General features: G+C 37.6%; 1 protein-coding gene across 4 annotated transcripts in view; it reads left to right on the top strand.

The window, feature by feature from the left end:
- MEIS1 (Meis homeobox 1) overlaps positions 1 to 23,939 on the top strand; it is a 176,928-nt gene that overhangs the window by 28,447 nt on the left and 124,542 nt on the right. For 2 of the 4 annotated variants that reach the window (XM_063316613.1, XM_063316630.1), the window contains exon 7: positions 11,877 to 11,988. In XM_063316613.1, the coding sequence (XP_063172683.1) occupies positions 11,877 to 11,988 (112 nt within the window). Of the gene's footprint in view, positions 1 to 11,873; positions 11,989 to 23,939 lie in introns of all 4 variants that reach the window. The other 2 variants (XM_063316604.1, XM_063316622.1) reach the window with 1 other exon arrangement.

Raw genomic sequence — 23,939 nt, 5'->3', positions numbered from 1 at the left:
GGTCACTCCCCAGGCCCCTCCTTTGTGGAGTGCCTCAGGGCTCGACTCTCTCCTCCTATTCAAAATCTACATAAACCACAAGTTGAGGTCATTTTCTGGTTTGTGGTTCAGTATCATCATCAGTATGCTGATGATACTCAGTTATATCTTTCAACCCCAGGCTGGCTGAGTGAGACCATCAAGGTCCCTGTGCCTGGAGGCTGTGTGTGTCATGAGTGAGGATGGCGAGCGGGGGGCTCCCATCCAGGCTGTAAAGCGCATGCGTAGTACTGAGGAATTAGGTGGCCATTCAAAGAGACACAGATCGGGCCCGCCTTAGTCTTTGGAGTTTATATGTCTGGGTTTTTCCCACGCTTCTTCAGTTTGTTAGGATTCTCTGTTATGTAGCAGTAATAAAACACTAGAGACCTATTCCTTGTCTCAGCTTCTTAATCTTCCCTTTGCTTTTGTAGCATGTTGATAGGTTTTAATAAAAACCACATGCAATTATAATTTTTTATTTTTTTCTTCATGGACTCGCAAAGTTATCTTTATGTCTTGGAAAATACCATATTCAGCTGTTCAGGGAAAAAGATATTCTACACTTCAAAGAGGTTCCATCCACTGCACCCACTGGCCGTTAGGACAGTGTGGGTCTGAATGGGGAGGAACCATTTCCAATACAATTCTACTAAGACCAGTTGGCTGTGAAAGTTAGGGCCACCTAAATATTCCATCTTTAATCTTGGATGGAGAAGCACTTCTCCATTCAAGAATGATGCACAATTTGGGGTTCAGCCTGGACTCACAGCTCCTTTCAATGAGCAGGTGGCAGCTGTGGCCCAGAAAACCTTTACACAACTTCATCTGGTGCACCAGTTGCATCCTTTCCTAGATCGGGAGGTCCTTCAGGCTGTCACTCATGTCCTAGTCACCTTATGGTTCATGCTGTTCATGGGGCTGTCCTTGAAGACCTGGAAGTTTCAACTAGTTCAGAATACAGCTGCATGGGCAGTGATGGGCATGCCCCAGTATGCCCATGTAGGCCTTGCTTTGCAAGCTGCACTGGTTGCCAGTTTGCTTCTGGGTGCGATTCAAGGTGCCAATTATGATCTATAAAGCCCTACATGGCATTGGGCCTGGTTACTTGAGGGACTGCTTATCTCCTGTGATGTTGGTCTGGCCAGTTTGATCTAATAGGGTTAGTGTACACAGGGCTCCTTTGATTAAATAATGACTTCTACCAGTATCCTGGAAGTGTGTCTTCTTTGTTGCAGCACCTGCTCGGTGGAATGTGGTTCCCCCTGAGATCTGAATGGCTCCCACCCTGATAGCTTTGGGCTAGGGTGGTTGGAGCCTGTTGCTGGGTATATTATTTGTTTGTGGTGCTGACCAGATCCACCAACTTGTTTACTGTTTTGTTCTATTTTTGACTGTATATTTGTTGCCTGCAAATCATAAAGAACTTCCAGCCATCGAGGTTTTTATTATATTTATTTTATTATGTATTACCGTGTTTTACAGTTTTATATTTTTATTTATGTTTTATTGTAAACCGCCCAGAGTCCCTTTTGGGAGATGGGCGGTGATAAATTTGATAAATAAATAAATGTTTGTCATCTTGTTTTTATGCTGTGAGCTACTCATTGTAATTGGGCAGAGTCTAAGTCAAACAAACAAACAAATGGCATAATATTAAAAGAAAAAGGAAACATATCTAAAATTAGCTTAGACCAGGCCTCCAGAACTTGTAGAGGGGAAAGGGCCACCTTGATAATTTAAAAATAATGGTGGGAGCCAAGAAGTACCTGGGAGCCAATCAGCTGTTTGGTGGCTAGTTGAGCAGTGGCAGTGCTGGAGCTGGGAGCTGTGGTGAGGCCTGGAGGTGCTGGAGATGCTCAGCAGAATGTCTTTCAGGGCAGTGGCAGCTTACTTACTGACTTTTTAAGGTATGCTGGTAGGCTGCACAAGACTGCTTGGTGTGTCACACATGGCCTACGGGCTATATGTTTGCAGGCTTGGCTTGGGCTAGTACCGTTCATGACACATTTCCACATCTTTCTATCCTTGCAAACCATCCTTGCTTCCATTACATCCATATGTTGGCTTTTTTTCCTTTAAGCTCTTCAGCTCTGTCTTCTTGAAGGTCTCATCAGCTCCAATCAATCACAGATTTTCCACTCTTACTCTTCTTCTTCACCCATACACGCTTTCTTCATAAATTTGTTTTCCCATTTAATCCTCATTCATTCTCTCTGTGTGAGCAAACCATCTCAAGTATTTGTCACAGAGTCCACATTCATCCAGAACCCATTCATTCTTGAATCTATCCTTTTTTATTTTGTCACACACATTTTTAAGGACCCCATTCCCACTGCATTCAACTTTTATGTTGCTCCTCACATGGTCAACTCACATTTTCACATGGCAAGATAGGCAGTAGCATGCTCTTACATGCAGGAAACCACATACTAGCCATATTACCCTTTCTATCATTGTTCGTATGTCTTAAAATTTCTCCATACATGTTCCCATCTTTAGTGATCATTCTAGATAGGTACACTTACTCTAACATACCTTGTAATCATTCATTCCATTTTCCCTGTCAAACACAGGTACCTAGATCTCTCATTCATTAATTTTCAGATCCATACTTCTCATTGCATCATACAGTCTACTGATCTTTGCTGCAAATAATTTGGGTTCTCGGCCAACAACGTGGCATTGTCTGCATAAAAAAGTACATGAATATCAACTTCCCCAAGTAGCACACTTTGCATTTACCACAAGCATTCCTTATGGATTTTTCCTGAGTATATTAAACAATCAAGGGGAAATCATATGTCCTTGTCTTATTTCCTGCTCAGTGTAGAACCATTTGCTAAGAATTTATTCTCATGCAGTTTTAATTCCATCATATACCAGCTTCATTGCATTCAGCAATCAACCTTCAGCTCCATATTCATGCAAAATATTCCATAATTCAAGGCTATTAACATTATGATATCTTTTTCTAAATCAGAAGATGAACAATAAAATTATTTTATCATATTCATACATTTCTCAATGATCTGCTGAACATTAAAAAATCTGATTTCCACAGTCTCTTCCCAGGATAAAGCTGTACTGCTGTTCCTAAATTTTGGTTATCATTACCTCTCATAACCTTGCAGTCAGAATTCTGCAAAGCACCTTCTGAGGCACACTTAAACTAGTTCCTGAAGTTTTTGTATTCACTCTTACCCCTTTTGTATAATGGAAATTAATAGCATTATTTGAACTGCTGGGCACCAGTGCAGACTTCACACTTAAACAATTTACACAGCTATTCCGTAAGCAAACCACATCTCCCAAAGAAAGACAAGAGAAAAACACAAATAGAACAACTGCTAACATTTAAAAGTCTGGCTAAGAAAGATAAGTCTTAATTGATATTCTTAACCGGGAGAAGGTTCTTGAAATACAGCATTCCATAGTCTAGGAGTGATATATGGGAAGGTCTGCCCAAGAAATAGGTCTCCAAAAGCAGAAGCAGTTACAAAAAGGCCTTTTTTACGGAGCTTAATGACTCAACAGGTTCAGGTGGGGAGGTGTGGATCCTAAGACAGCTATCATTCCACTCTACATGTATACATGTGGAAGGTATGCCTACCAAAGATCAGAAACTGGCAGATGAGCGATGAGTGAGGGATTCCCGTGGGACATCTAAAGATCAGCCGCCTAAAAATACTGTTATCTGAAACTGCTACAGTAGCAGGGTTTTTTTTTTAAAGAACTTGTGCACAACTATCCCTTTGGAGAGTATGTAAAGAGTATCTCTTGATATACCATTGATCTCCATAGCAAAGGATCATCTTCAACAACATTTATTGTTAGTTTAGCATTTGCGACTTGCCGAATGATTTGCAAAAATAAAAGTACTGTAGACAATGACATTCAGAAGTACAAGCCAGGAGATGAGTCCAGGAGAGCCATATTTCAAGCTAGTTTAAAAAGTGGGCAAGGGTGAAACAGAATACTAGATCATTGGCATGAAAGACATACTGTAATAAGAAAATTAGAGAAACTCCAACTATGGTAAATATCACCGTTATCATTTTATTGTAATTTTTTGTTAGTTTTTACTGAAGGGTGGCGTATAAATCTTCACAGTGAATAATCCATGCTGTCCAAACAAGCTGTCTAAATTTTATCCTATCAAATTTAGAGTTATCTGATGATGGATTAAGTATTATGTCATGATGGCAAATCAGTGTCCATGAGAGGCAATTACTATTTTATGTAGACTCACTGAGGTGATGCAATTTCTTTGGGACAGAGGCATACGGTATGTGGGAATGACAGCCATAAATTATTAGATAGGCCAGAAGCCTATAACCACAGTCTGCATTATTTGAATTTAATTGACTCAATTCAGTCCTCATTTACTACGTGACCCATGAGCTCCATGTAGCTGCTGTGATCTCCTTTCTTTTATTCTCATTTTCCACATACTTGCTGCTATCTTTTATTGGTTCCTCTTTCCATAACTGTCTAGCTATCTGAAGCTACTTCCCACTGTCTTCCTTGGGTCCAAAGAACACTCAATTTCATAGTACTTCCTTCTTTCTCAGCATTCCCACTTCTGCTCAGATACTCATAGTTTCCGTGAAATATTTTCATCCAGTCAAGTTAAGCTTTCCCTTTTTTCAGCAACTACACCAATTGTCACCATTTCATAACTGACCTTTCTCTCTCATACTGTATTTGAAGAATCAATGAAATCTAAGCTGCCCAACGAGTGGCTGGGACGTAGTCACTGTTCTGTCTACAGCAGGGAATAAGCACCATTGGGTCTACTTGTGGTAATTATGTAGAATTACCACATTACTGTCAATTTATTTATTTCATTTATGTACTGTGCAGTAGCCAAACCCCTTGAGTAATTTACAAAATAGAATTTATAATCTCAAACATAAGAACATATCCCACTGTGATATCTTGGAAGACAGGTGGTGATAAACACTGGGGTTTATTTGTGCGGAATTGTTATGAACACTCGACAGCCCAAGTCCATTGTACATCTTAAAAAAAGATTGAGAATTCTATTCCTTCAATAATTTACTGGAGCACCTCAAAAGAACCAGGGGTGGGAAGAGGAAAAATAACTCTTATTCCAGCTCTTTTGACTATATAAGCTGATAATCCAAATATGAGTTAGCAAGAAGTTGGTTCAGTTTGTCATTAAAAAGAAATAAATCACATATTACCTGCTGAACTGCTATACAATGAGTATACAGTTCATAGGAGTAAAAGGAAGAGGACATTACTTGGAGTGCGTGGTAGCAGATTCTTCCATCACAGAGCCCTTACTCTGTGATTAGCATGCCTGGGTTACAAGGTACCTGTTGAAGCAAATAGTCTTTTGAATGACTTTTTCCTAATCAAATTTATTAGTATTTATTGGCTGTTTATATTGTAATTTATATTTTTATGGTTTTAATTGTGGATTTGATTGTAAACTGCCCAGAGTCCCCCTATTCGGGGCGAGATGGGCGGTGTTAGAAATTTGAGAAATAAATAGATAAATAAATAATCAACTTAACCTTTGTTTTGCAGCACAGAGGTGTGTCTATGTGTCAGCGCTCTTCGGCTTCTTTGCAGATGTGCCTCTGAGATGGATCTCATTTTATTTATTTATTTATTTAATAAATTTATTCACTGCCCATCTCTCCCCCACTGGGGGGGGGTCATTTTGAGAGCTATCATTCAATTTAGTTTGTTACTTTTATTCCATGCTGCTTTGCCTAGTTCTGAAAATTGGCTTGTAAATAATGAAAATTGTAACTGCTGTTTTATGTGTAGTTCTTTACAAGAAAAATTCATGACAACTTTCCTGCATATGTAATCTTGGAATGGCTATATTTTTGTGTCTTCTGTTTTGAGAATGATTGAACCTTGCATTGTCCTAACTACCAGGAAACACACTGAGACAATGACTTGGTCTCTAATATTTATTAGTAGTAATTAACAAGAATCCTAACAAACTGAGGAAGCGTGGGAAAACCCAGCCATATAAACCCCAAAGGTTAAGGCGGTCCCGATCTGTGTCTCTTTGAATGGCTGAACAGTTCCTCAGTGCTACGCATGCGCTTGACAGTCTGGGTGGGAGCCCCCTGCTCGCCATCCTTACTCATGACATGCATGAAGGGCAACCATGATTCCAGCCAACCTGTTCTCTAAGAAGTATATTGGTAATTTTCTGCTAGTTTTGCAGTTTAAATTCCAGAATTAAAGATCTGTCAGTGAGAAGAAGGTCTGGCTTATTTGTGCTATTAATCTATAATGTGAGTTAACTATATCTGGTCTAATCTTCCTTGATTTGTCAAGGAATTGAGTCTACCCTCAAATTTGGATAATCTGATTCAAGTAGTGGATTCTCAGTAATGTTAGACTTTGTTCCTACTCCTGTACATATTGTTATATAACTTGTAGGATTTCAAAAATTTAATAGGTAATACCGCATTCCTATCTATAATACATCATATCCAGTAATTAAGAGTAATACCTTTTAATAGCTTTACTGCCTATTTTAAAAAAAGGATTTCTTATCCTTGTATAAATGTAGCATTATAAAACATTATGTTACAGTGGAGAATAGTTATTTATACGCTGTCCTTGATTCATTTTTGAAACCGTAGATGTTGTGCATTGAAATAATTTATCTTATTGCCATGAACGTAGTACAAGGGCTGAGGATCTCATCTACTATTTCAGAATTCTTTAATTTGAATCTTGCCTTGACCATCAGTAAGTTGTACAGATAATCTAATCAAGCCATCCCTTAAACCTTTGCCCTATCCCCTTCTTCAATATTGAGATAACCTGTCCTATTTTATGGGTTTTCAGCAGTAATTTTAACATGTTAATATGTATAAACACTTCTTAATACTAGAAGGAGCTATCAGAGCTGATCAGCATCATGACCATCAGTTTTTAAGTAAACAGCAAGTTGCAAAAAGAAAGTGTTTCAAAGCAAAGTTTAGACATTTACCAAGTAGCAGCAAAATAGAGTTGGCATTTGTAAGGGTTGAAGGTGGCATGGCAGGAAGCAGCAGTTAGGGTTACATATAAACAGAACCGTTACATGAACACTGACCAAGTGTCTTCCAACCTCAAGGCTGAGAAAAAGCCTAGAATTTAGACCTCACCTATGGCTCTGTTTCTGCGCTTTGCAGTAAGCAGCTCTTCTCTGTATGTATGAATTCTATCTTCTGTCTAAAAAGGAACCTATCCAGCAGTGTCATGTCGGTGAGTTTCTGCTGTAAGCAAGTTCCTGAGTACAGGGTTAAATGCCTGGAGAATCAAGATGATTTGCCGTGCCCGACATGAAGTCTGGCATGGGGTTTGCATGCCAGAGTGTAGGTAGCTGCATGCGTATCTTCTTCTGCATAGACCTCAGTCCATTGTTGCAATTAACTCCTAGTTTATTGCTGAATTTAAGAACTATTAATTTGGTTGAGGGGATTAAATCAATTAAAACAAATCTATGAACTGTTCAGTAAATGGAACCCAAGGTTATATACAGGGTACATTATATTGAACATATCTGTGATGAAGTTCTGTGCAAGTAAAGTAAATCTGTCTTATCTGTACTACCCTGTTAGAATATGTGATTTGCTGCTGTCATTCCTAATGCTCTAGAACAAGAAGAATAGATAAGGGGGAGAGGTGCCAGTAATGTAGGATATAGGAGAATCTGTTAGCTGTTCTGCAGACTAAAAACATACTCTTAACATGTTCATAGCCTCTATAGACAGACAGGTAAAGAGATTTTGTGCCAGGGTTGTAAGCAGGTGGGTATGATGTTATTGTCCTGGGAACCATCTTAATGGTCAGATGTGTAATAGTGAGAACATATCAAGCCGTTCTCATGGTAAAGAAATTTGGTGATGGGGCACTGCCGGGCATGGGACTGGAATGTGTTCTTTTAAAAGTCCTTGGGGTCTTTATGGGACTTGCTACGTGAGTGCTGCTCTACATGACTGATGTATGGTGGTGAAAATCTTTTATAATGGAATTGTAGCAGAGCAAGATGCCTTTCCCTAACCCCCTTTTTTTAAAATAAAAGGCATGCCTGTATCTACATTAGTAGAAGGATGATATGCTATTTGTATTTATGAAGAAATATGGGAAAATATTGTACAACCTGGAGAACTGATCTCAGGGATTCTCTGTGTTAATCAGACTGATGAGCCAGCAATCTTTGTTCATTCTTTGTTTTCATTTGGAAGTTGCTCTATTGGAAACTTGGATGGATCCTGTGAAAATATATTCTCAAAGTTATGCTGTTGAGAGAATGTAGAATTTCAACCATGGGTAGCTAAATGTCTGGGTTTTGACTTATGTTTAGGGCAGTTTTGTCAGAATGATTTTTGTAACATAAGTGTTTTTTTAAAAAATAAATAATACCTTTTCACAAACCACAAGCTATTAAACCGAAACTTCCAATATTTATTTTCAAATATAATATAAATAAAACCTGGTTCTTCCATTCTGCACAAGGATAAACACAGTAAACACAAACTATATAGTTTCTCATAGGCTGGTAGGATACAACCTATGTGTATTCTGCAAGTATTTCTTGCTTATTTTCTGATAAGAAAAAAAAAATCTTATAGTATGATTTTCATTCAAAAAGCATGTATTTGCAATAATTTTGTACGTATAACATTTTACTGCTGTTGCAAAAGCACAAGAAAAGGATACTTTTGAGCCATGTTACTTTTGGTGCATTGTTTGTGGGCACATCACTTGCCCTCATTCAACAAATTTATCTTTGAATCCATTTCTTAACTTTTAAGAGCTAACTATCTGCTATATTTAGTCATACTCAGAAATAATTTCTAATTTAGGCTAGTGATCTGTAGAAAAACACTTATTTTTTAAAAAAAGATTCTTTTGAAAACACCACCAATTTCAACATTGCTTTTACAAGCATAGTAATTTTCAACAGGTCTGAAACAGAAAAGCTCAGTCAGAGTGCAAATAGGCATAAATATTAAGTGATGCCTCTGAATACAGAAATGTAAACACAAGGGATGCACAAAATTTTGATAAACTGAGGTGGAATCCAACATTTCTTGCATGAGCGGCTGTATAATGTGGCGATAGCTGTGAGAAAAGAAGAGCCCAGCATCTAAGACCCAACACAATGGAAATGCAATGAATCGGAATGCCTCACAGATCATAGCAGAATCAGAATTTCCAGCAAGGAAAATCTTTTCATGGTGAATTAAGTGGTGGAGGAAGAAAAATGGTGATTGAAAAAAGGTAGGCACAGATCAGAAACACGGGGCTCAGGGCTCACTGCTGAAGATTTAAGAACCTCAGCTAAAGCTATGCAGAATAGAATGTGGAAAATTGAATTTACTAAACAATTAAGCATTGAATTAATCTACATCCCGCATGGTAGAGAAGTGGGGGAGTAAACCAAATGGCGCTGAATAAATCAGTGGAGCTCATTAAAAGATAGTGAATATTTCAGGTCTGTTGTCACATAAAGGAGGACAGGCTATCCACAGCATATAGCATGGCATATAATTCTTTATTTCTGAGCCACCCTTTTCTTTGAATAGCGTCATACTTCTAATCACATTAATGAACATTTCTGCTGAGGTTATGGTGGTGGTTCAATATTTTACCTTGTTATCTGTGGCTTTTCTATTAATTACAAGTCAGATCACTAGTCAACAATAGTAGTCAGGAGCAACATAAATAGCATGAGTGCACCCTGGAGATGTAACTCTGAGGATCTGATGCATCCTGGAGCTCCCATGGGTTCTTGCAACCTCCCACATGCTTTGCTAGCCTTTTCTTCAATTACAGTTAATGCAATAGTTTGCCATTTTCTCTTTCTAATTATATTTTCAAGTGGGATTTGTAGCACATAAAAAAACATCCTCCTTTTACATGTTGAGGCACCAGGGCTTTGTGCCTGGCATTGTCTGTCCCCTGGGTGCTGTACCATTCTTTCTGCAGAGCTCTGAATAAACAAGTCCCCCTTTTAAAGCTGCAGTTGTACAAACTGGAAATTTATGCATTAACTGTTTGCATTCTGAGCATGTGTTCCAGATTTCCTCTCTCAGCTTTCTTACGCTGCTATGCTGCAGCAAAAAAGTTTGTCAGAGGGGATTTCTTTTCAGAATTTACACATCAGTCTTTCAATTACTGGATCAATGAACAAATTTGGTTTTCACAGTTTGGGTAACAGAAGAATTAAAACGCATGTGAGGTTTTCCAGGCCTTGTCTTTAGTTGCGAGGATGCAATTTATCCATAACGTACATACAGGCGTGTGGGTGGATGTCTATACCAAGCTTTAAAAAAAATGGAAAAGGATATTTTAATTGGTTAGAAAGGCCTTTTATAGGGTTTTTGCCCCATAAACCTGTGTTTTATTGACTGAATTACAAGTTTTTGAATATCTTCCTTAAAGATGTTTGCTCTGGGGGCAAACTAGACATGATGGGAGGCACTCACTTTTGGTTTTGGGTTCATTTATATATACAGTGGAGTGCAAATGTTAAGTTTATGTTAAGAAGATATGTAAGTGAAGGTGGATGAAGCTCTATTTAATTTCTTCATTACCCTTCCCTCCAAATGCTTTTCCTCTGTTAATCCACATTCAATACCAGAGTGGTCACAGAGAAACCTTGAGTAGCAAAGAATGCAGGATGGTGGTTTCTCTCTTCCTATCTGAGAACTTCCATTGTGTAAAAGCAGATTTTGTCTGTATATTTGGTACATGGAAATAGGGAAAAGAACAGCCTTGTCACATCTACTTCTACCATTTAAATTCTATTTGACCTGACAGTCTAAAGTTTATATTTTAATTAACACCAATGTAGTTAATGTCACCAAAATAGTTCTTGATTGTTTGTTATAGAAATATAGTGGTTGACTTGATTATTTATTTTCCCCATCCACTAATTATCTATGGACAATATCACAACACAGTAAATAATGCATACTCACAAATACAGATGTCCACTGAGTCATTGGTGTTTTTAACAGCTTAGTACTAAAAGCTAATTAAAATAATTTCTGGAGATAAAGGAAGATGGGAGGATTGTTGCCATGATTGTTTTCCTTAAGAATTTAATTCACAGCCAGTTTTTCCTATCCAAATGTCATTTTTAAATGTGCTCAGTGATAAGAAGCACTTATCATTCAGTACTACAAAAGTGCTCTACTTGGAGCTGGGTATATACAATCCATATGAAATCATTGTTCCTCTAATATTTTTTATTTTAAAGCTTGGTCCTGTTACCCATATACCATGCAGCAGACATCTGACACACAACATTAAGTATGCTAAACCTGATTCCGAACTATATCTTTACATTTTCCTGTGTTTACTGTATGAAATTGGATTATACAAACTGTTCTGTGCTAATTTCTCCTTCCCCAGCAATTTATTTATTTAATTTATTTTATATCCTGTCTTTATTATTTTTATAAATAACTCAAGGCGGCGAACATACCTAATATTCCCTCCTCCTCTTTTCCCCACAACAACAACCCTGTGAGGTGAGCTGGGCTGAGAGAGAGGGACTGGCCCAAGGTCACCCAGCCAACTTTCATGCCTGAGGCGGGACTAGAACTCTCAGGCTCTTGGTTTCTAGCCCATTGCCTTAACCACTAGACCAAACTGGCTCAATTTAAGATAATTCCTCTTTAAAATAGACAATACTGTATAAAGTATAATGTTTTTAGACTGTACTTTAAGAAGTCTAATGTGTTTTTAATTTTTATTTTGGTCATCTCCAGAAACTTACCCAAGTTGTATATTGTTTTTTCTGTGCTGTGTAGGATGTCACTTGTTCTTTAATAATTTGTTTAATTTCCACCCAGCAGCCTTCCTGGAATAGAGACCATGATGACACAGCATCAACACGGTCAGGCGGAACACCAGGGCCCTCCAGTGGGGGGCACACATCACACAGTGGGGACAACAGTAGTGAACAAGGTAGGAACTTTATTCTGAATCCTGGTGTCTTTGGGGTTCAAACACCTAGCACACTAGTTTCAGTGTTTTAGAATTAATGGTTGTAATATTGGAATTTAAATCTGTATGCGCATGTAATAAGGATTGCTTCAGTTCCTAGGGGTAAATGCCTGTCCTTGATAGTCTGTTCAACCTGGTCTTCACCACCAAGATTGTTTTGAGTTGAGGCTTTTATTGTGCAACCTCTGTTCTTTATTCATGGAAACATCTTTCTAAGGGAGGGGTCCACCAGCCCTGCTCTACCTCTATTTAAGAGATAAAGATGAAATAGCTACAGAGTATCTTTGATTGGTAATGCTAGGATCCCTGTATCTGGTTCCTGGATATCTCTTTTCAGTTGTATGGATAGTAAATTACAAGAGGGCCGTAATACAGGATGCAGATAATGTACAAATCAGTATATTAGGTTCCTAGCATAGTTTTCTTTCCAATTGCAAAACATAGTCCACCACTATAATAATCCAGACTTGCAAAATGGAAGCTTCTTTTCCTTTTATATTCAGCTTTACCTTGTATACCTATTTTTTACTTTCTCCTATCACTCTCCACCTTAGCGTTTTACCTTGCTTGGAAGAGGTGGGGGGGGATCGAACTGTATTTTCCCTGTGGGTGTTTCATTCAGAACCAAGTTCAGACTGGAAAGTAGTCTACCATTTGCTTGTTTTTATTTCATTGATGGCCTTGTTCATAGTAATTGACAGAAGGGATCCAGGAGAGGGAAAAGAGGGAGAGTGGAATATGAGAATTTTAGTGCATGGAGAAATATTAAAATTACACTGCATGTATAGCTGTTCTTGGTCCTTCCCATGTTCTGCCTATTTTATGCGGATGCCAATTACTTTGTTTCAGAGCCAAGCTAATGGTTCACTGAAGGAGAAAGAGATGGATCTTTGCTTGTTATAAGTATTTAATGTTGCACATCCTATGCAATGTTAGTAGTTTTTTTTTTTAAATACACTGTTTGCACAAACCAAAAAGTACACTTTTTTATTCGAGAGTCCAACTGCAATGTTAATTATATTATATGCAATTGAGTTGATTTCATGTTAATTATATTATATGCAATTGAGTTTTAAAAGGACCATTAAAAGAGAATTTTGTTAGTGAAGTAGGTTATAAACCTACAATACCTATACATTTTAAAATGTAGTTTTATGATCCTGTTTCATTCAAGTGCTGTTGGACAACAAAGGAATTGGGTGTTTGAAAAAATTGGAAGGACTTGCTAGAATGGCAAAGTTTTATATTCAATAAAAATAGTTTTTAAACTGAGGTAGTCTTCTATTTTTTGTCCAAATGCAAGAGTTCAGGCTTCATATAATATCTTTATATGGAATTTTAAGTATTTATTGTTTTTTAAAAAGTTCCTGACTTAATCACAAGTGAAGCCTAGTAAAAAGTGGGCCCCAGAATGGCCAAACTGTTGAAGAGTTGAAGCAGAAACGGGTAACCCCCTGACCTCTGACTTTACTGGAAAATGATATGCAACATAAATTTAAGGGGCCTTTTTTTCTTTCAAGTATTTCTTCATATAAGTGTTGCAGCAGAATTGGCACATTTTCCATATTCATCCCAATTGTAACATTAAATTTCACATTACATAATTTATCATTATAAAGTGAACTCTTCGTTCTTAATGCAGCAAAAAGTCTCCATGCTCACCTTTGCTGCTAAAAATTTTTAGAATTTTTAATGTGTGAGTAATACTGCTTTTAGAGAGGCCTTTTAGAGTGTCCATAGAACAAAAAGTCTATGTGTAATTCTTTCTGCACATTTGCACACTTGTATGACACCCATTTGCTTGAACTGGTTTTATGTAGATGTCCTAATGCATAGTGCAGCTCCAGCAACTTTATTATTATTATTATTTTCTGATTTGTACTTCACTTCTTACCATCATATTCACTTGAACAGGCATGTCATTAATGCTTGATGTTTTCTGAATCTATCTTGACCAAGAAGATAAATATGGATCATTGAAGTACCTGTAAAAGAGAACCCCTAGAACTAAACTGAGTTGATTTTCTCCTTTTATTCTTCTTTTAAAAATACTGATTTCATTTGAGCAAATAAATTTGTTTCATTTGAAAATGTTCCTTCCATCACTGACTTTTCTGACTGCAGCCTCATTCCATTTGTCACTAGTAGCAGTCAATACAATAGGTGTGTGTAATTCAATGTCTTTTATGGGGAAAAGGGGAAGAGACCTTTTGTGGTCCTTGTCAGGCCAATGGATGCTTTGGTTTTTTATTTTCTTTCATTCATTCATTCATTCATTCATTCATTCATTCATTCTAAATGCTTTCCACTTTTAGTGGGAAACATGTGGGGTGCCCTGTACCTTTATGACATCTGCATTCATATTCAGCCATACTGCCTGGAGTGCAAGGAGGAATACAGAAAAGTACCAATTCTCTGAGGTAGGCTGGGCTGAGAGAAGATAAGTTGCTCAGAATGGACAAAGGCTTTGCTGTATTCAGAATGACTTTTTGGTTGTTTGTGTGGCTTTGCCTACTCTTCTGTTTTGATGGTACTTCTAATTACATTGTACCTTGGACAGAACTGTACACGCTCACCTCTTTATTTTCTTGATTACTCCTGATATCTCAGTAAGGTGTTCAGTGACAAGGTGTATGTTACAAGGAGTGAAGTTTAATGAGGTACAGAATCAGCGGTCAGAATATTTGCAGAACACTTGTTAAAGAAAACGTTTTTCAAAGCAAGTCTGAGTATTTTCTAATATTATAAAAAATATTAGGATTATTAAAAAATCCCACGCAACTGGGCAAATTTAATTCTGTTTGTGGGTGCTATAGTAGAATACCATGTAGGAAGCAAACTTTATGGAAGGGGACTTTGCTGCAAAAAAAGCTAGCATAGTAATTGCAGAGTACTCTGCATTATTCTTCCTGTCTTTTTTGTACTGCATGATGGAGCAGAGTTCTATTGTTTGCCCAGTCACTATGCAGAAAGAAAGATTTTCCTTCATGCATAAATTACACTGGTTGGTTTTAGGGATACTGTGTGGCATTTTGTAATCCTGACATTTAATAAGTTGCAGATGATGATGATGATGATGATTGATGATGATTGATGATGAAAGAGATAGTACGCAATTTTAGAAGTCTGATTTGGATCCAGACGGGAACTTTCTGGAACAGCATGAGGTATGGCATGGAGATGCAAAGGGAAGGAAAGGAGGAGATATAAGGCCATACAAGCATGCATCTTCTGTCTAAATTTTCCCCACAAAGGACCTTTTAAGTTTTTACCCAACTGGTGTTAAAAAAAAAAAACTCAAAGGGAAGGAACTGGCCTTGGAAGAGATGTATCTCTTTAAATCTTCTATCCTTTCAGATCTTTGGATGACCTTGTTTTGCATTCAGGAATGAACTTGACAAGCTATGTTAATTAAATGAACTTAATCTGTGATGGCATCAGGGCTTAAGTCCAAGGTAAACTCTCCACAATGGCTTCAGGGCCAAAACAGTTCAGAGATTCTTTTCCTCATATAATTCCTCACCGCCTGTATACAAGGACCAAATACTGTTGTTAGCACTCTACTTAAGGTTACCACTCTTTACATGTTCAGGGTTAGGACATCTGTCTTCACTTGAGCAGTATTGCTTTTGAGGGGTAGTTATAGCACACATCACCCAAATTAGTTTCTGGAGTCCAGTCCAAGGAAACCAGACACAGTCAGAGGGGGGTTCCTGGGTTAGCTTAGTTGCTGTTTTAGATCTGTCTTCATGGAGGCGAAAATGGAATGAATGAGCCAAAATACTGTTTCTTTTTGCTTTGCTTCCTTCATCTACTTGCAAGTTTTTCAGGGAGGCTCAACTTGTTTGTATTGCTTCTTGGTTTTGAATACAGTTGAGCAAAAGTTCCCAGTGCAAATTCAATGCCTTGCCTTAAATATATGGCTTAAATCAGTCCCTTTGTTTAACTGGATCATGTCCTTATTTGGGCATTGAAATTATTTCCTATTTGTTTATATTCCAAAGCCTAGGCTTTCTATGTCTAATGGCCATAGTTTTCATTGGCCTACAACGTCTCTGTGATTCAGACATCAATATGCAAAATTGTTCTTCAGAGTAAAAGGAAATGAGGGTTTCTTCTCAGAGGAAAAGTATCAGTACTGGTCGTGTTTTCTTGGTTTTTGTAGGAGAGTTCAGGCAACCTATTGGCAAAAGGCAATTCCATTTATTATTGAAGAGAATCTCAAGGCAGTTGTTTGGAGGTTGCAAAGCTAGCAGACAGAGCTAGATGAAGCGGGAAGGGGAGGGGCACACATTATGTTCCAGATGACTGAGCAACGATTTATACATCGGCTTGCCTTTTTACATGAAGATGAAAAGTAATAACAGCCCAGACCCAGGCATCTGAAGCAGTCAGATGTCTGATGACTAATGGGATAGGTGGGAAGGAGCTCTCCGATTGGATGTCTTAATGAGCACGTTTTGCACAGAGTTTGGGCTGCAGTTCCCCTTGACCTTTGCCCTTTATTGACCGAACTGACACTTCATTTTTCACATACTTCCAATTATGGCTCAGCTTAAGTGTTGCCCTCACTCTTTTAGTTCTTTCCTGTATGGACAACTTGAGAGTGGTTGATGCCACAGAAGATATTTTATTGCGAGCAACTCCATGGCAGTTCACTGTTTAGTATGTAATCTGAAACTGCCGTCCTTCTGTAATTTTCCCTAAAGAAAATAGTTTTTTTTTGTTTTTTTTAAGTTAACATTTTAAAGTTAAGATTCAAATATATAGATTTTAAACTTGCATTTGATGTCATTCCTTGTTGCTTTCCTACGCTGTAGATTCAAGGAGTTTGAATGTATTTGTTCCCACACATGTTTCTCAAGAGGCTTCTGTAATGTGATGCCCTAAAATGCATTTTGACTTCCTACTCTTCAAAGAAAGCAAAACGTAATTGTGCTACAGTTCTCAAGTCCTTAGAACACACCAAAGCATCATTGTTTTTCAGGCAATTATTTAATGTGTAAATGGAAATTAAAAGTGTAGGTCTTTAGCTAAAAATAAGTTTTGTTCAGTGAGTTCATATGAGTAATGAGGGAGGAACTTCCTTAATCTGAGCCTAGATTGTCTGTCAGGGAATATTGAATATAATAGCCAGGGAATATTCTATATAGTGTAGAATCCACACCAAGTAGCTTTGTATTGTAAGATAGATAAAGCATGATTTTGAAGCAAAAGTTAAAACCCATGACTGTAATTTTATATTGTCACTTCTTCAGATTTGAACTTACATTTCACAACAAAAATATCATACTATCATACTGCATAAATTGACCTCTAGAGTTAAGTGTTGGATATCTCTTCAATAAAATTATTGCTTAAGTCTGAAATACTTGGAAATATATAATCAATAACTTGTATCCAGAGATCCTTAAGAAATAGCCATATTTATTTCAAAATGTATGATGTGTTACCTACTTTATTATGTAGCCCTCTGGCCCTGTAATAGCATGCATATTTTTACTGTAGTATGGTAATAAAAAGCTGTGTAAAAGGCCTACAAAGGTACTGTCTTTTCAATAAGGTGACCCCTGTTACCAAGTAACTGCTTTACTTATGAACTTATTAAAAACTAAAAAAATGGGCTTTTCATACTTCATAGGCATTGATGTGAAAATGAGCTGTCCTGTGAGTAGTTTTCTTGATCATTCCTAGAACAATTGATTAGCCAAAGAGCTTCTGTCATTAGCTGACATTGACTGATAGCAATTTGTCACAAGCTCCGAAGGTCAGCCAGAGAGGGAGCTTCAGCTTGTCTTTGACTGACCTTTCCTGATGCCATTATCACACTACTGGCTTGACTAGATGTGACCCTCAATTGAAAAAGACAAGGCATCAGTCAGGAAGGGGTTGGTTTTCTGATTATGAATATATTCTGTATTGTCAGTTGCTTCCAACTGTCTTAGTGTGGGATTTTATTTCTAAATAGATTTGAGCACTGTCTTTAAAATATGTCTTTGGCTTTAGATGAAAATTCAACTCAGACTAGGTTGTCCAGTAACGTCCTTTTAAAGAACAGGCAGTGCTGATACGTTAATTTCTCATTTGCCCTTGAATCTTCCTTGGAAGTTTGTGAAACCCTCCAGAACTATTGGGGTGGGGGGCATGTGGTGGGAAGGAAACAGTTTCATGAGCTACTCATGTAGCCCATCGTTTGTTTTTTTACTCTAAGAAATTTGGGAAAAAATGGTTTGATTTATAACCTTATATTTCTTCCCAAGTTTAATTTACATAAATATTGTTTTTCAAAATCAGGCTTTAAAAGGGGGTTATTGTTTGTGAAAGAGCAATTGAAAATAGTATTTTTAACCCTATTAAAATGATTTATCACTTTTAATGTATAATTAATCAACTGTTACATTTCTTTGTGATTTTACACCCACATTTTGTATGTTATGCTGTATATTGTCATGTCTGTTTGCTTAGAATTAAACTAAATATTCAACATTAATTATTTTAGTGTGTGTTTCCAATACCTTGTTTGCCACAGGGATGTCATTATTATTCACATTTAAAAATAAAACGCTTTTCTGATATTTCAGAATGGCTTATCTTAACCTTTTCAAATTATAATACTAAATACTCACTAATTTTGTTCTTCTTTGTTCAGTTATTTATTTCAATTGTTTGATTTGCACATCACTATAACTGAACCAGAATCTCAGTTGCTGTGGGTAGGATAGTCATAAACTAATTAATCTTCTATAAAACTTCACCTTTCTTCTACTATCTTCATGTGGCTTATCAGGATTGCTAAATATAGTGAAGAACTTTTTTTTCCCCAGGTCAGTCTTTACAAATGCTACAATTACCTATTTTTTTACTTGGTGTAGAAAGACACTTTCAATAAAAAAATTAATGATCAAAGGAGGTAGAGCTTACATCGGTGAAAAAAAGTTGGTATGAACATGGTAGGAAGTGATTGTCATGATGGTTCAAGATTCTCACATGGCGTATACTAAATAAAAAGGCTTTATTATTAAAGGAATATCATCCAAAAATAAAATGTTATATTCATAAACCATTTGCCTAAAAGGTCCTTAACAATATGGATACAGTCCAGACATTAAGACATTTTATTTGTTTGTTTGTTTGTTTGTTTGTCAAATTTATCACCACCCATTTCCCCCTCAAGGAGGGACTCTGGGCTGTTTACAGTAAAAAACAATTAACCACAATGTAATAAATACTACACAAAATATAATATAATATAGACAATAAAATAATTAATAAAATTTATATAAAATAATATAAATAAAATTTTTATCTATTCCTTTGTTTTACAGTTGTGAAAAGTACTTCGATGAATACATATGCATGTATGTTCAGATACATAAATTAAGAATTAACTTTTAGATCTCTACATTTTGACTAAACTTGTATGCAATAGTATGAATGTTATTAGTCTTACAGAAATCAGTGAATTTTCATCTAAGGAAATTAACCAAGTTGTAAATTGCTGGAAAGGCTTGGAGAGAAAAAAGAAATTGCATGAAAGCTGGATAGCAATATGGCAAACCATTTGGTGATGTGTTCAAAGAAAAATTACATTATTAAAGCCTTCTCTAATACATTGGTTTTAAGGAATAATTTACTGGTTCATCAAAATATTATCAACAAATTAGAGTACTTGGTTTTTGGTGTTTATTTGTTCAGTCGCTTCCGACTCTTCGTGACTTCATGGACCAGCCCACGCCAGAGCTTCCTGTCGGTCGTCAACACCCCCAGCTCCCCCAGGGATGAGTCCATCACCTCTAGAATATCATCCATCCATCTTGCCCTTGGTCGGCCCCTCTTCCTTTTGCCTTCCACTCTCCCTAGCATCAGCATCTTCTCCAGGCTGTCCTGTCTTCTCATTATGTGACCAAAGTATTTCAGTTTTGGCTTTAATATCATTCCCTCAAGTGAGCAGTCTGGCTTTATTTCCTGGAGGATGGACTGGTTTGATCTTCTTGCAGTCCAAGGCACTCTCAGAATTTTCCTCCAACACCACAGTTCCAAAGCATCGATCTTCCGTCTCTCAGCCTTCCTTATGGTCCAGCTCTCGCAGCCATATGTTACTACGGGGAACACCATTGCTTTAACTACGTGGACCTTTGTTGTCAGTGTGATGTCTCTGCTCTTAACTATTTTATCGAGATTTGTCATTGCTCTTCTCCCAAGGATTAAGCGTCTTCTGATTTCCTGACTGCAGTCAGCATTTGCAGTAATCTTCGCACCTAGAAATACAAAGTCTTTCACTGCTTCTACGTTTTCTCCCTCTATTTGCCAGTTATCAATCAAGCTGGTTGCCATAATCTTGGTTTTTTTGAGGTTTAGCTGCAAGCCAGCTTTTGCACTTTCTTCTTTCACCTTCATCATAAGGCTCCTCAGTTCTTCTTCGCTTTCAGCCATCAAAGTGGTATCATCTGCATATCTGAGATTGTTAATGTTTCTTCCAGCAATTTTAACTCCAGCCTTGGATTCCTCAAGCCCAGCATGTCTCATGATGTGTTCTGCGTACAAGTTGAATAGGTAGGGTGAGAGTATACAGCCCTGCCGTACTCCTTTCCCAATCTTAAACCAGTCCGTTGTTCCGTGGTCTGTTCTTACTGTTGCTACTTGGTCGTTATTCAGATTCTTCAGGAGGCATACAAGATGACTTGGTATCCCCATACCACTAAGAACTTGCCACAATTTGTTATGGTCCACACAGTCAAAGGCTTTAGAATAGTCAATAAAACAGAAATAGATGTTTTTCTGAAACTCCCTGGCTTTTTCCATTATCCAGCGGATATTGGCAATTTGGTCCCTAGTTCCTCTGCCTTTTCTAAAGCCAGTTTGTGCATCTGGCAATTCTCGCTCCATGAATTGCTGAAGTCTACCTTGCAGGATCTTGAGCATTACCTTACTGGCATGTGAAATGAGTGCCACTGTTCGATAGTTTGAACATTCTTTAGTGTTTCCCTTTTTTGGTATGGGGATATAAGTTGATTTTTTCCAGTCTGATGGCCATTCTTGTGTTTTCCAAATTTGCTGGCATATAGCATGCATTACCTTGACAGCATCATCTTGCAAGATTTTGAACAGTTCAGCTGGGATGCCGTCGTCTCCTGCTGCCTTGTTATTAGCAATGCTTCTTAAGGCCCACTCAACCTCACTCTTCAGGATGTCTGGCTCTAGCTCACTGACCACACCATCAAAGCTATCCCCGATATTTTTATCCTCCCTATACAGGCCTTCTGTATATTCTTGCCACCTTTTCTTGATCTCTTCTTCTTCTCTTAGGTCCTTGCCATCTTTGTTTTTGATCGTACCCATTTTTGCCTGGAATTTACCTCCAATGTTTCTAATTTTCTGGAAGAGGCCTCTTGTCCTTCCTATTCTATTGTCTTCTTCCACTTCCGCGCATTGCTTGCTTAAAAATAATTCCTTATCTCTTCTGGCTAACCTCTGGAATATTAGCAAAAGTAGTTAGCTATTATTATTATTGTTGGTCACACAGTCATCCAGATGTTTAGACTGTATTTAGCATTTTTGTCCACCTATCAAGTCCTTCCCAAGGATCTGGGATAGGCAGATGTTGTTGTTGTTATTATTTACCAGCACTGGTAACAGTATGAATGACATTTTTGGTAATTGAGATTTAAGATGTAGTCCTGTTTACAATTACTTAGCAATACATTTAATTGAAGTGAGTGGGAGAAACTTTTGAGGAGACATTCAGAAAGAGAGGAACAGAGAGAGACAGAAACAATATGGTCCTCTGAGTATGTAGGAGTATGTCTGAGTGTGTATTTGCTTGCATGCACACACAAATACACACACACACATACTCTCTCTGTTCTTTGGCTTCTGAAGTAAGTTTTGTACTTTTTCTTCTTTCTCCGTACTACGTAGAATAATCTTCCTGTTGCAGAGCAGAACAAGCCAAATATGCAGAGAATGACAGGACTATATACTGTAGGATCAAGTTTACAAAGGGCAGGGAAACAATATTGCCCAGAATTGGAATATTGTCAAGCTACCTATCTGTCAAACTAACAATCAAAGATAAAAGATTTATATGATCTGAAAAGAAATCAGAGTATAATAAATACAGGTAGTCCTCATTTAGTGACTGCCTCATACAGCAACTGTTCTGTTATGACAGTGATGAAAAAGTAACTTTATGACCAATGCTCACATTTATGACCTTTGCAGGTCTGTAAAGCAAAGGAAAGCTGAAGTAAGATCATAAGCACAGTTGTGGTTTCACTTAGTGACCACTTCACTTAATGACCGAGTTGCCAGTCCCAATTGTGGTTGCTAAACGATAGGTAAAGGTAAAGGTTTCCCTTGACGTAAAGTCCAGTCGAATCCGACTCTAGGGGGCGGTGCTCATCTCCGTTTCTAAGCCTTGGAGCCGGCGTTGTCATAGACACTTCCGGGTCATGTGGCCAGCATGACGACTCGGAACGCCGTTACCTTCCCGCCGAAGCGGTACCTATTGATCTACTCACATTTGCATGTTTTCGAACTGCTAGGTGAGCAGGAGCTGGGATTAACAACGGGAGCTCACCCCGCCGCGCGGTTTCGAACCGCCGACCTTCCGATCGACAGCTCAGCGGTTTAACCCGCAGCGCCACCGCGTCCCATTGCTAAACAATGACTACCTGTAAATAAATGTGGCTGCTATGATAGGAAAAACTCCAGTGTAAGAAAGAAGTCCTGGAGTAGATCAGTCAGGTAATACCTGTAGGGAAGAACTGATAATCAAAAGTTATAGATTATTGAGGGGGCAAAACTAATAATTCTCACAACTACACATACCTTGTGTTCTTCAGGCTCTCTCTGTAATTTCTGTAGTGTACACACACACACAGACACACACTTAGGATATTCCTTAAGTGTAGCCTGCCTTCTTAATTAGAACATTGAATGAACATTTGACATTACTGACCTTGAAGCAATTCCAAATTTCTTAAGAGCCACCCACATAAAAGAGTGTCTAGGAGGATAAAATGGGACAGAGCTGACTGTATACATACCCTTCTGCTATTTGGAGGAATAGTGAGATGTAAATATAACAAATAAATATTCTTTGCTGACATCCTGTCCCTCCTCTCCTCTCTTCTCCTCTCCCTCTTTTCCCCTTCTCCTCTCCTCTCAGGTTTATAAGTAACTAAGGCAGATATGTGAAAAATGATTGTTAACTGCCACTATGTCTTTTCTGATTTTTCAGGTGACTGGTTACATTTTTTAAAAATCAGCGTGCCAATATTGCTAAAATTTCATGGGTCTGTGTGTGCCAGAATAAATTTCTTGGATTAAAAACAAAGCAAACGTTCCCTCCTCCCAACATTGTAAACAGTAGAACATACCTTTCCTTCTAAAAGTACATTTAAACCTTTGTTCCAGATTTAGAGTCTTTTACCAAAACAGAGGATTAGTAGATCTATCTAAACTAAATAATTTGATAGTGACTTTCATCTTAATATTTTATTTTATTGTTTGAGTTGAAATCCTGTATCAAATTATTTATGCATAAATCTCACAGAAGTTAGTAGGACATTCAAATAACTAACTGGCAGTAAGTTGCAATAACCTTTAACTTTAACTGTAGGGACCACTGAATATGCTATTGTGATCAAACTTTATTTTTAAAAAGTGATGCATATGGCTTGGAAACAATATTGACTCTTCAGATATTGACTCAATTGTCATTGATAAGTTCAGATATTGAACTTTGACTCATATAAAGGGCCCACAAGCATGGCCTGTGCTCAAGGATCATGGAAATTATACCCCAGGAACATCTGAAGATCAGACTGGTAAGTGAATGGAAGATTGGGTTAGGACTGGGAACATCAGTTTCTTATCAGTTTTCTTTTGAATGCTGCAGTAATGATAAA

Source organism: Candoia aspera, chromosome 1 (assembly GCF_035149785.1).
Source record: "Candoia aspera isolate rCanAsp1 chromosome 1, rCanAsp1.hap2, whole genome shotgun sequence".
Lineage (NCBI taxonomy): Eukaryota > Metazoa > Chordata > Lepidosauria > Squamata > Boidae > Candoia > Candoia aspera.
Note: the sequence above shows the minus strand (reverse complement) of the source record. Positions and strands in the feature narration are given on the sequence as shown.